The sequence below is a fragment of the Pelodiscus sinensis genome, chromosome 3 (assembly GCF_052426305.1).
Source record: "Pelodiscus sinensis isolate ZL-2025 chromosome 3, ASM5242630v1, whole genome shotgun sequence".
Lineage (NCBI taxonomy): Eukaryota > Metazoa > Chordata > Testudines > Trionychidae > Pelodiscus > Pelodiscus sinensis.
This window is the reverse complement of record NC_143054.1, coordinates 112499743-112514027: the sequence shown is the minus strand read 5'-3', so window position 1 is coordinate 112514027 and position 14285 is coordinate 112499743. Positions and strand designations below refer to the sequence as shown.

Sequence of the window (14285 nt, the reverse complement as noted above, 5' to 3'; positions counted from 1 at the left end):
AAGTACAGAAGTAGTATCTGAGATTACTTAGTCATATAGGAAAAAATGTGTAGGTATATGAATATGATTGTATCTAATAGCACGAAGAAAAAAATTGGAAAGTTAAATTAATCCCCCAATATTTAAAATTTATTCTGTAAATTCTGAAAGTCAGGATACCAATGACAACTGTTATCACTGACCTTATAAAATCAAATATTTTAACTACTTCAAAAAACAAACTGAAAAAAACGTAAGTTGTGTAACAAATTCATGTTTGTTTAATGAGTAAATCAAACATTTCCCTCCCTTCTAATCTTTGGCCCTAAAAGATGGTATGAGTTGGACTTTCATCTTAGTTACTTTTCTTCATCATGCCAATTTGTGTGTGTAGGCTACAAAAGGATACAATTTTAAGGCAAATCAAATGTTATAGAGTACCGACCTCAAAATAACTACTTTAGGTGTTTTAAACAAGCCAGATCATCATCACCTAAAAACCCATTTCAGAGAAGATTCTTTTATTGGAGGTCAGTTGTTTAAAAAGATGTTAAAAGTTTTCTTCAATTTTTACAAGCTCTACGTGGCATTTTCTTCACACCTTATCTTCAAAATGAACAAAACAATTTATCATGAAGAGTCAAAAGCACTGCATAATATGAATACAGAATATAGTTAAACCTATCAAAAACGAACACCATCTGCATCAAACTTCTTTTTTTCCTTTAAACAGGGGAGCAAATGGTTATGATTAAGATATTCTGTCAACCAGTTATTTTCTCAGCCACCATTCTGATTCCCATACCAGGCTTCTATTACAGTATGAAGGGGAAACAGAAAATATACTTTTGACATTCCTGTTTGATTAAACATTTTCATATTTATAACAGGATGTGTCAAGATATTGAATCAAGCAATTGATTCAAAAACTGAAAATTCATAAAGGCCAAGTGTCCGTCACCTTCCAATAGTGGTTTGCTTAACACAAGACTGAAAATAAGCATCCAGGAAATAGGAATATGCCAAAATGTAATCTATTTGCATAAGTCCAGAGAACTCCTTGCATGTGTTAGAAAAAAAGTAGGTTATGTAACACTAAAAGAAACACTTATAACCATTTTAAACAGGAAAGCAAAAATCATTGTGCCCTTTATTACGTACATTAAAAAAAACCCTAATGATGCGCACAGCCTCATTTTAAAAACTGATCAGGTTTACAAAGTGAAATACATTCATTTTTAGTTTAATTATTATAATGCGGGGGAAGGGTACTATCACTAATTGCTATTTCTAAATGTGAATGTAGGAAATTTGGCATTCAATTTTTGCAGTTCTGAAGATAAAGTGAGTGAAATATGTGAGGCCCACTGGATTTAGAATCCAGAAAATGAATTAAAACCTTTTCAGGCATGTGGAACCTCTGTATACTTTCAAATTTGATCAGTAAGTTGATCTATCACAAGCATTATGTTATGAATTTCCTCCACAGGCTATCTCAAAATCTTTAAAAAGATACTTAAATGTGATGCCCACCTATGTGCATTATAGATTAAACTATAGGACCAATACTCTCAAATAGCACCTTCATAAACAGAACCCTTTAAATTAATAGGTATTTTTGACAGATTAATTTGCTAAAGGATCTCAGAATTTTACAAATTCTAAATTTGTCTAAAAATGTCCTACCTCACACTTAAAAGCTTAAAATAATTGCATGTTAAGGCTTGCAGAAAATAATGTCAGCATACATACGATCTCACCATACCAAATCAAGGCCATGATCCTACACTAAGACTGATATGGACACAGAAATCTGCTCTCACAAATCACAATGCAAAGAATGGAAGAGGACACAGAATGTCCAAAAAAGGAACATTTTGCATGTCTGAATGGATTTGAATAAGGTTTTCAACTAAACATGAAAATTTTAATCTTTGACATTTAAATTTACATTTTTTCAAATTAAAAACATGCATATTCTATGTTAGTTATGCAGATCAAAATGTAAGCAGTCTCATGTATCAGGTTCTTTAATTGTTGGAATGTGGCAAATATCTTCACTGTCAAGAACAGCTCAAGAGCGTAGAATATTCTTTTCTTGTAAAAGGATAACATTTTCTTGTGAACATTCAAAGAAACATTTTCAGTGACAAGATTAAACAGCTACAACTTGCTATTTTAACTGCTAATAAAGAAGTGATTTAGACCCTTTCCTTATATTGTGAATGCTTTACTCTTGGGGCTCTTTTTCTATGATTAGACACTACTAAAATTAGAAGGTCTGAAAAAAGTTCTAACTGGAAACATGATGCAGCTAAAGACTATTTTTCTGTATACAATAAATTTTTATTCTACACAATAATCTGTTTGAAACTGTAATAGTACAGTATACATCTACACTAAGTACAGTAGCCAATTTATTAAATTTTAAAAGACGTTTACACAACAGATTAAAATATTAACACAGTTATGCTCTTAGGTCTAATAAATATACATTGCAGAGAGTCAACATGTTTTCCCTGACCCAACAAACATGCACAAGCAAATGGCAATGTGACCAGGTTATATAGCCTTGCCAACTGAATTGTTTAACTTCTCTCACCATGTGGTGCACCATCCTACTGCAAACAATGAACATACTGCAAATCTCAATTTAAGAAAAGGCAAGGAAGATTAACTTTTCTATCTTGTTTTTTTGTTTCATTGTGTAACACACAATGGTGAAAGCAATGCTATTGGAAATATTTGTATTTTGTTACGAACATTTGCAAAATCCATGAGAATAACCTTTTTCCATGTACAACTATTAACTTAAAAATGTCAAAGCACTATCCAACTGAAAAGAAAGGAAATGAGTAACTTAAAGTACGGTACAGCCATTCTGTGTGTTCAGTCACTAAGTCATACACGCCTGATTAGTGTATATTGGAAGGCTATAAGGCCCAACACTGATGCAGTTCCTTGATCTGTACAGTCTGCATTTGAAGGTATTTTTGCCCTAAACACAGTGAAACCCAAAGTCCCCAGGCACATTCTGGTATCCAGTATATCAGGATGCTCCTGTTACCTGCTACTGCTTATTTAATGCACTTGAATCTCACTGCTTCCTAATACTAAATATTATTACTACTTGCAATCTAGGTGTAATATGATTCATATACAAGCTTTTAAAAAAGATATTTTCAATTACAAAAGCAATTTTGGGGGCTTTTAAAATAAAAATCCTGATAATTGAGGAACAGAACCAGGTCACCAGGAAAAAAAAGAGGATAATATATAACCTCTCTGTCAGTCCAGATGTATCCTTATGCACTACAGCTGAACACCCAAGTGACATCCTCACACTTCATATCCTTTGGGAATTTTTTTAAACACAATACAAACTACAGATAAATTAGGATTCTGTAATGTAAAGACCAACTCAGATTTCCATGAATTAAATATTTTCTGTTCTACAGAACATAATATCGACTCTCAGAACTTACTGAAAGAGAAAATTCTCTCTCAAAACTGAGTCTGAGGATGCATTGGACTCAAGGAATTTTTTTGGAAGGAAGAGAATAAATACACTGCAAATGGGAGAAGCTGAAAATCTTCCATTACTAGATCACCAAATCTTCCACCTCTGGTTGGAAAAAAAAAATGCAAGCAAAACAGATGAAACAGAAGAGAGCAGTGCAACTGGATTACCTAGGAGGCCAATTCATCTCAACATTTCAACTCAGAAGTTCTATTTCAGTATTAAGCCTCCAAAGCACCAAGCTCACTTTTTCTATTCACATGTAGATTTTTTCAAGAAAAACCAACAACAGCTTTATACTTTTCATGCAACATTCTGGACTTCATAGATTCACTGCGAGCAAATAACCACAAAGTACTTTAATTCTACCACTATCTATCCAGAACACCAAGTATATTACAAAATAAGACAAGGCAAACATTTGCTTCAATTTTGGCTTCATGCATATCTACATTTTTTAAAAAATTAAATTCCTACTGTATATCCTTACAGTATCTCTCATTTGTTTCGCCTTCTAAAAGTAATAAGAAGAGTACCTATAAATGTAAATTTGATTTATTTAATCAAATTAACACCTAACATCTAATTATCTTGCTACCTTAAGAAGGTGAAAGACTTATTTTTATAACCTAATTTCATTTCAATTTTATTAACCTGTCTTCATTATTCTGTGTGCACAACCCACAGGCACGCACAAGAAACAGCGATATCTACTTACAGTTTACACAAGTATTTACATACATGTTATATACATAAACTAATGTGACTGCATGATTTTCAATATAAAAGTATATGCTTCTTTCTAGCACATATAATTGTTGCATTGGTCTTACAAGAGTAATATAAACCTTTTGCAACAACTAGCTAAAGCATATACCATAGCTGATCCACGTTTTCATAACTTGTAAGTTTTTTTTAAAAAAAAATACAATACCTAGAACACTGTTATCAAACAAATATGTTTTATTGGCATCTAAAAACAAAATGCACCCAACATTAAAATGTACTTTTTATCATTTTTTAACCCACTGCAGTACGTAGAACATATCACAGACACTGACTTTAGAGAAAACAGAGACTATAGTGTAGATTTTACAAAATCACTTTTAATCTCTGTATTATGCTCCTTAAAATAAACAGGACTATTTTTTTTCTTTTCTTTTCCTTCTTTTTTCTTTTTTTTTTTTTTTTTGCCAAATTTCAGGAACATGTAATATTCACAGCTTTGTCTATATTTAAAATTCTGCAGCAGCCTAAAAACATGGACAAGATACACCAGCACCTGCTTTCAAGTATAACAATTTCCACAGCCAACCTAATGGTAGTATCTAAAAAATTCCATTTTCTTCCATAGGAAGTCTTTGTTTGACAAGCTGTTATTCATCGTTGTGACATTAAAAGCAACTGGGGGCAAGTCTGTGTTTTATCAGAGAAATAAAAAATGTTTACCTACCATGTTCAAATTAAGAACAGTGTTCTACACAAGTCAGTTGTACAGTTATTTAAGTGAAAGAAGAACATGAACATCAGATTAACTTAATTCTGGCAGACAAAAGTGAACTGCTAAGGTCCAGTCAGCCATTTATCTATTACAGAGAGATGACAACTTTACAAAAGGTATCTTTTACCTACTGAGTGATGATTATGTCCCCTCAGTTTCTGTGCTTTCTACCACTGGTTCACTTTCTATATCAGCTTCTGTGTCACTCTTCTCTTTGTTTATCTCACTTGAAGATGCTAGTTTTTCATAAAGTTCTGGATCATTCTGCACTTGCACATTTGGTGGCTGACTTTCTGTCTCTGTATTTTCACCATTTACCTGGGGTATATTATCAGCTTTGCGCTGTGAAGTGGCCCCTTCAAAATATTCAAAAACCCTTGGATGTGGAGGAGGGATCCAGTTGTTCTGAATTCTCTCTCTTCCAAATCTGTTTCCATTTACTTCTCTGCAAAAATTAAAATCTCTGTCATCCCTGTCCCTCTGTCTTTCCCAGGGCCTTCTGCGGTCATCAAAATCTCTGTGAGCGTCTTGTTCAAATCCCCTGTTCCAGTTCGGACCACTTCTATTATCAAATCTGTAATTTATATGCCGAAATCTCTCTCTATCTTCATGGAAATTTTTAGGAGCACCATAGATAGGGAAAATGTTGTGTTCTCTTTCATCATAATCTCCTCTCTGTCCCCAAGGTTTTTCTGAATTGAAACCAAAATGCTCTCTTCGACCAATATTATCCACACTTGGTCTTCCAAAATTTTCTCTCAGATCTATATGTGGTCTTGCAAAATGTTCTCTTCCATCTATTGGAGGTCTTCCTAGACCCTCTCTTGGATCTACTGGTGGCCGTCCGATAGAATCCCTGACATCAACTGGGGATGGCCTATTAAGAGTCTCTCTGTTTTCCACTGGTGGAAAGCGATAGTCTCTGTCTCCTTCCTGTTGAATGCCATCACCTCCAAGTGGTAACCTTTTTTCTGGATTAGAAATGTTATCAACATTTTGTCTTCCAGGTGTCCCAAAATGTCTTTCTGTTTGGTTAAAAAGATCTCCCGGAGGAGGAAAAGGACCTCTAGGTGGTGGATGAAGGGATGGGTCAAGGATCGTTGGAGGAGGGATATTGCGCTGTGGTGGTATTCCAGGCTGTATTAATGGAAATCTTGGTCCGGGTGACTGGGGTATTAGTCCTGGACGGATATCTAAGAGAGGCATTCCAGGCATCCTTTGACTACTAATACTTAAATGGTGTATGTTTTGAACACCTGCTGGATGCTGCATCCCCAGAAGTCCCGAACTACTTGAGACATGGGGTGGTGGTACTACTAGAAGTCCAGAGCTGCTTGAGACATTTGGTGGCGGCAGTCCCGCCAAAAGCCCAGAGCTGCTTGAGACATTTGGTGGCGGCAGTCCCGCCAGAAGTCCAGAGCTGCTTGAGACGTTCGGTGGCGGCAGTCCCGCCAGAAGTCCAGAGCTGCTTGAGACGTTCGGCAGAGGCAGTCCTGCCAGAAGTCCAGAGCTGCTTGAGACACCAGGTGGTGGCATTCCTCCTGCAAGTGCAGAACTGCTTGAGACATTGGGTGGCAGCACTCCTCCTGCAAGGGCAGAACTGCTGGAGACACTGGGTGGCGGCACTCCTCCCGCAAGTGTGGAGCTGCTTGAGACACTGGATGGCTGCACCCCTCCCACAAGAGCGGAGCTACTTGAGACATTGGGTGGCTGCACTCCTCCTGCACGTCCAGAGCTGCTTGAGACACTGGGTGGCTGCACTCCTCCCGTGAGTCCGGAGCTGCTTGAGACATCATTTTGAACTGAAATGAAATAACAATATTTAGTAGACTGAAAAAATTAAATGTGACACTAAACAGTTTACAATACAAATAATATTTTAATTAGTGATGTCAGATATTGGATAATAGAATAGTCGAGTAACTGCATTAAATATTATTGTTTGACTATTCTATATTCCCCAGGAATCTGCTATCTCGTGCTACTGTCTCTGTATCAAAGGTAAGGATATTAAGTATCTGTTAATTGGCTAGTCGAGTAGTTGATGGAATTTCCACATTCTTCCTTTGAAATGTACAAGAGTCCCCGCTGTGAGCTAGTCGATTAGTCCTTAATATCCTTTATCAGAGGCAGCAGCGTGAGGTGCCAGGTGGGAACTGGTCTGCAAGGGGAGCCAGTGTAAAAAACAACTGATACAGAGGCAGCAGAGCAGGGGGTGTGAGAGCCTTCACCACCCTGCCATGGCAATAAATGGGGATGTCTGCCTTGTCCAAAGTGTGGATTTCGGGCCTATTTCAAGTCTGGTTCACCAAAGCACTCAGGCAGGGCCCAAGAGTCAGGCATTGTTTTGCATAAAAATACAGATTAAGCAGGGTATGTGAGACCATATCAAGAACACAGGACAAGCGGCCTTGTACTGGTACTTGTTTCTGATAAGCAAAGAAGTACAGATGCAGCCATGAAACTGTCAACTGCACACATAGCAGTTACATCCTGAACAGCAAGATGTACCCCAAATAGGGGCACTGGGCATTTTACATATGCTACACAATATGTAATCAATTGGTAAATATTATTAGAATGACCGAGTTTCGCTTTGCTATAAATTGGGCTTAGCAAGAACAATCGACGGGAGGGAATGGGCAAGACTAACCCACACATCCTCCTCAATGTAACTAGAAGTGATTAAGCCCTTCACATTGGTTACATCAGTGGTGGCATTCCTATGCATGGGACCACCTGCCTGGTACTGTAGATAGCATACGGGTGAAGCGTAAGTGAATTAGGCTTTATTATTGTATATAGTAGATCTTTTAGTAATTGCTTTTGCATTGCTTTGCGCTGTAATTGCTTTAGCATTTATAGTATTTAAGGTTTAAATTGTATAGTAATTGTGCTTAAGGCTTGTCAAACTTAAACAACTGTATTAACTGCTTAAAGCTTGCAATAAATAAGAAAGTGGTTAAGTAGCCCTGGTGTGTACTGATTCCCTTGGGTCTAAAATAAATTGAACCACACGACAGGGGTGGCAGCAGCCCTCTTCGTGGGGAGAGGGGGGAATCTGAGCTCCCCATGGACAGAAGCTGCTGTAGGGAGTGTAGGGGGAGGCTACTGCAAAACAGCCTCTACCCATGGGGAACTGGGACTGACCCTACGGACAGGGGCTGCCGCTGCAAAGCAGCCTCTATTTGCAGCCTCCCCTGGCCCCCTATGCTGCTGTCTCTGATAGAGACAACAGCACTGGCGGAGGAGGGGGCAGGCAGCATCTGTGGAACCGGTGCTGGGGGTAACTGGCTTTTAAGCCAGCTGTCTCCAGCACCAGCTCCTGCTTTCCCCCAGCCTTGCTGCCTCTGCATCAGAAGATTAACCAATAAGCCTAGGCTTATCAGTTAATAATATATTCAACTATTCATTTACACCCCTAATTTCACCCCTGACGTCTTCACATAGTAAAGACTGAATCGAAAGTTTTAAGGTGCACGGAAAACTACATGCTCACTAAACCTACTAAGAAAATGTGGACATTTCTGAATGAATGCTTAAAACCATGTACTAATTTCTCATCCACTGAGGATATTACCTACTGGAAAACGGAGATTCTAAAAAACACTCATTACTGGTAACTCTTCACTGATCAAATCCAAAATCCAAGAGCATGCTGAACAGAAAACTTCCAACACTTGAATGGGTTAACACAATGCACGTGGGTTGACTTAAAAACTTGTATTTATAGAGTCAACATATATGTAAGCAGTGCTTTATTTGTGATGGTACTGCCCGGAAAGAATGGAGCGTACTGGCACCTCTGTATGTAAATGTCTGACAATCAGCTGGCCCCACCCTGCTTTTTTTTTTTTTTTTTTTGGTGCTCAACAACTTTTCCCCTGGAGTACCGCACTTTAATTTATTTATTTTTTTAAACAAAAACAAAACAAAAAGCACTGTATGTAAGTATACGTTTCTTACCAGATCTGTTGTTTTCACTGGAAGAAATCTGAATGTCTGCAAGATGTGATCCTTTTTCTTCTGACTCTGGTTTGCTGCTTGGAAGAGGGTTAAAAACACTTCCTGTTGATAATGTTGGAGTGGCTAGACCACTAGACATGGTGCCAACTGGTAAAACAAGGCTACCAAAAGAAACATCTTTCATTGCCTCTTGAGTAATGGATAGGGGAGGCTGCACTAGAGCTGAAGGGAAAAAAATACAGAATAAAAATCATCTCAGTATTTCTTAAACTATGTTGCAAAAGTTAATTCAGCAGATACTTTATTGTTAGAGTATGTAATGAAATATGTTCATAAAAACTAACAATATTGTTCACTTTGGAGTAAACTACTTTTCAAAAAACATTTTAAATCCTTAAATATAAGCTTCCCAATGCTTCACTCTTAAGTAGTAGATTATGAATTAATACAGAAAAAAATACTGGTTTCAACTAGCTTTGATATTCAAACAATTAAATGGAGCCAACTTGAAAAAGTTATGTATTATTTTCATTATTCAGTCTAATTCAAGGACTGAAAGAAAACAATAATTTGCTTAATGGATGTAATTTGGCCACTTATACAACTCTCAATTAAACAATATATGCATGAACAATACATTATTTTCAAATAATTTCTTCAATGACTGCTGAGAAAATATTAAATGTTGTTTATTAATATTATTATACCAACTTACCTATGCACTATAAACTTGTTCTAAATACAATGGTGAATACAGCACACAAATACCCCATACAACCCTGTATCTACCAGAATTTGCATTGAGAACAGGAGGGATAAAAATCAAGTTTTATTTTTAAATTTAAAAATCATATTATTTAAATTAAAAATACAGGATATTTTAAAATAAAGCTATTTAAAACTACATCTGAAATTATGAAACTATATATTGAGACCTAAACTTACCATTATTTATAAAATAATTTAAAGTAAATTAAAACAATAATACTGAACAGTACATGTTAACTGCTGAAAATTAAAGAAAGTTTGAACCATTCAATTTGTGGAAAGTGATACTGCCTAAGCTTCTGGAATCACAGTTTTCTGAAGTGCTACACCAGCTTTTGATGGCAGTATCCTCCCTCTGCAAATGCAGAGAATATTTTCTTCATTTCAGTTTATTCCACTAGTTCAATTCAATGACTACTGCATTCAAACTGAAAGAAAAACAACAACTGAGAGTTGAAAATGAAGAAAAGCTTGTTTTCTTCTTCCATTTGCTATAAATAAAACCAGATGAAAGAGGATGAGATTTACTTGTTCTATAATTTTGAAGTATAATGGTGACCAGAAACAATCAGCTCAATTCAATAATCACTTTGTTTAATAAATCAGTTTGCTTTTCAATATTTGGACATTTTGCGATATGCTTTTTTTCCTTATGCACCCCACATATTTTAGGTAGTTTTATTTAATTAAAAAATATTTAAAAAAATTTTCTATACATTAATTGAATTAGCATTTCCAAAATACTGAGACACAAATCACAAGATAAACTTTAATAAGAAATGCATCAGCCACCATTTTCTATCATAATATAAATGTAAAAAATAAGAATCTAAATAAATGAAAATTAAGCTATATGAATGCTTAAATAAATGATTACTGATTTAGTGTTATCTTCCTGGTTAACAAAATAACCAAATGTAATGTAAAGACTTTATTTAGTTGCAGATCAATCAGGTTTATTCTGCAGATAAGGAGAATCAACTTTTAAGAAACTAAAAAGTTACAAAATACAAAACCATACTAAAATTGTTTGTTTAAATCAAGATTTTTTTTACTTGCTGAATTAAATCAATCCACTTGAAGTACAAATTAGTACATTAAGTAGCTAGTTTTTATTAATACAAAATTAGCATTCTTAAAAAAAGACAACTCACATGTTGGGACTACTGATGGAACAACAGGTGGTGGAACAACAGGCGGTGGCACTGGTGGAACCGGAGGAGGCATAAAACCTACATGAACAATGCAAAATAACTGAATAGAATGGCCAACTCTAATAAAAATACTATGATAAAAACTCACTAATTTGCACTAATCAGGAAAAAGATTGCAAACTGGCAAGTATCAGTGGCATGGGAAGAGAATCAGCCTTTGTTACTGGTTCCAACTTTAACCCAGAAAATGTATATGTACCTCTTTAAGTGGCCATTTACACAAGCAATACTCAAATGAACAGTTAGTTTCAACTAACAATCAAATGTTTCAGTTAAAAAAAAAAAAAAACTAGATACGAATAAATCTGCAAACTAAAGTTTGATTTTTAAAACCAGACTGAAAATATGAAGAATTTACTAAGACTACTGACCTGAATCTCTAAATCAGAAATAATCCGAGGGCATAACATATGTTTAAGATGTTAGCATGGATGTACTTATACAATTAGTTAAAACGGTCACTTACCAGGAGGTGGTTGGGAAGGGTTGAAACTTGCCCGCAAGAATGGAGGTGGTGGAAGTCCACTGTAGCCAGGAGGCGGGACAGACATTGTTACAGGAAATGCTGGTGGAACTAAACTAACAGCAGGCACAGCTGGAGTTACTGGAATCTTTTTTTTTCGGGGGAGGGAGAGGAAGAAAAAAAAATCCAGAAATTATAAATTTTTACATTATTTAATGACTTTGAAAAAGAAATAAATTGATTACAATTGCTGTTAACTCAAAGTGGTAATTATAATCAAGGTTCTGCCTGGGTAGATTGGAAATTCTGCAGCAGCTTCCGGTAAATAAAAAATTGAGGTTTTATAAATTCAATGGCTGAAGCCCTGAGTAATGGCAGCTCCTCCCTGCCCCTGCTGCAGGAAAAATAAGGCACACTAATGCCCTTTTTTAAAAAAAGCAAGTTAGGATGCCAAGAACAGCCCTTAAAAATAGGACTGTCCCAGAAAAAACGGACAGATGGTCACCCTACTCAAAGGAGTAACCATGTCAGTCTGTAACAGAAAAAACTTAAAAAACAACAAATGGTCCTGCAGCACCTTAGAGACTAGCAAAAAATGGTATCATGAGCTTGGTGCTACAGGACTATTAACTTACTAAGTTCTTTAGGGCTACATTCTGTCCAAATTACATTGATAGAACTTCTCCAACTTGGCCCTATAATTAATACTTAGACCGTAGGCCTGCAAATATATACGTGATTAACTTTAAGAACAAGTAGTTTACAGACTTCATGGACATAAACATTTGCCAGCAAAGAAGCCACTGCAACTTGCCTCTCTACTGTAGAGTCAGAAAATGTTTTAAAATATACTTCCATTGCCTCACTATAGGTGAGCAAGAATATCTAAACTATTTGAATGAACACTGGGAGAATGCCATCATATCTTTTCATATTCTGTTTTAAACATAAAATAATCAATACAAATACATATTTATATATTATACTTAGTTCAGGAACTAGAATTTTGATAACCTACAGGAAAGGAAGATAGTGGGGAAAGAACAGAGAAAGAAAGGAAAAAGGAAAGGTAAGTTGAGCAGAGAAGGATTTCAAAGGAATTTCTTTTTTTTCCCCTAACACTGTTTTTTAACAATTGAAAACCTACTTTGTTTTTCTTTTATAATTCCGTCACCTTCCATTTAAAAATTGAAGTATTTAAATATTTCAGTGGAAATATTGATAACTTGACAATGCTTCAAAAATATCATGATTTAGTAGGCTAAAAAAAGGTTACTCACCCTGTGCAATTACTGTGGTTCTTCTAGATATGTTTCCCTGTTGGTGTTCCACTTAAGGTGCGCTTGCGCCCAAGGTGCCTCAGATCAGAGACTTTAGGTTGCACTGTCCATTTGGCCCACTCATGAGTTCCCCACAGCCTCATACCCTGCACAGAGGCTACATAGAACTGAATGTGCAAACCACCCTCAGTTCCTTCACTACAGCAGAGAATTCTGTGAAGAACTCTCAAGCAGATTAAGAGAAGAGTGGATATGTTGAAGAACCACACAGTTCCTGCACAGAGAAAGTAATCTTGTTTTCTGTGAGTAGTGTCTCTTTAGGTACTCCACTACAGGTGACTATCAAGTAATATCTTTTACAGAAGGAAACAATTCTAAGATCAAAGATAAAACAGTAGAATCAAATATGGCATGAAGTTAAAGCATGAATGACAGCGTGTTCAGAAAATTTATGAATGGACTGTCAAATCATGACTCTATATATTTGCATGATGGGAACATTCTTAAAGCCTACTAAAATAGAGACAGATCTCATAGTCAATATGCTACAGGGAGGCTGAACATTAATTTGTGTGTGGAAATTGGAGATCCCTTAGTTCTGTCCCCACTAGGGATGTTAAAATGCATGTAACCGAATAAGAATGTAACTGCTGAATATTTCAGTGGTTACATGCAGGGGCAGCCAGCTCCTGGCACACATGGGCTTTTGCCTGCCACCCTGCTCCCACCTGCCGCCCCATACTGCTGCCTCTAATATAGCCATTTCCAGGTAGCCGTTTTGGTAACTGATAAACATGAGCTTATTGATTACCCATTTAAATGACTAAATTCTTACATCCCTGTCCGGACTGAAGAAAAATAATCTGGGCGATTTCTTAAAGGACCTAGTTATTAAGAAAAATACTAACGCCCTAATGAGCTCACAAGTATATAATGTCATATTATCCTTTATCCCAGTGTGGTTTAGGGAAGAAAACTGAAAGGTATATAGGCTGATTTATGTGGAATTCCAAAGATACCTTTGCAGAAACTTGGAATGCTGTCGCAGGGTGACCTTAGTCTTAAAGAAGACTAAAGTATGCCATGAGAACAACTCTACCCCACTCACTGTTTTAGTGGAGGTGATGGCTACTAGAAATACAGTTTTAGTAATAGATATGGAAAGGAACAAGTATTCAAAGGGAGGCCTCATATGACATCTGAGGACCAAGCTGATGTCCCATGCCAGCTGCCTTGTGGTTGGATAAGCAAAGATGGAAAACCCCTTACCATATGATGTAATATCATAACTGTCAAATGCACTTTTATGAGTTTAAAGATAATCTTGTCAATTTTAGCTATAAAATGTATCTAGTACAAATGGCAATGGAGAGGGTTTAGGTGTAAGATGTTTAAATCACATCTGCTTGAATATCATCCATTTTTGGGCATGTATGTCACAAATACACTGCTTCCTGTTACATCACAGAACACTCTTCATTTCCCCTGAATAGGTTTTTCTTATCTTGCAGAGCACCTTGGGTATCAAGGGAGTTAGGATGAACGCATACAGAAGATCCTCATTCCAATAAAAAAGAGCAACGTCTCAGGATTT

At 36.3% G+C, this 14285-nt stretch overlaps 1 protein-coding gene across 5 annotated transcripts in view; it reads right to left on the bottom strand.

Annotated features, from left to right (window-relative positions):
* Nucleotides 1–14285, bottom strand: part of SCAF8 (SR-related CTD associated factor 8) — a 204500-nt gene that overhangs the window by 120142 nt on the left and 70073 nt on the right. For 3 of the 5 annotated variants that reach the window (XR_012902730.2, XM_075924488.2, XM_075924487.2), the window contains exons 17-20: nucleotides 11415–11559; nucleotides 10889–10966; nucleotides 8967–9188; nucleotides 5128–6802 (exon numbers count right to left, since the gene is read on the bottom strand). Coding sequence is in view for 4 of the 5 variants with exons in the window: in XM_075924488.2 (XP_075780603.2) it covers nucleotides 5142–6802; nucleotides 8967–9188; nucleotides 10889–10966; nucleotides 11415–11559 (2106 nt within the window). In the remaining variant the exon portion in view is untranslated. Of the gene's footprint in view, nucleotides 1–4442; nucleotides 6803–8966; nucleotides 9189–10888; nucleotides 10967–11414; nucleotides 11560–14285 lie in introns of those variants that run through there. The other 2 variants (XM_075924486.2, XM_075924489.2) reach the window with 1 other exon arrangement.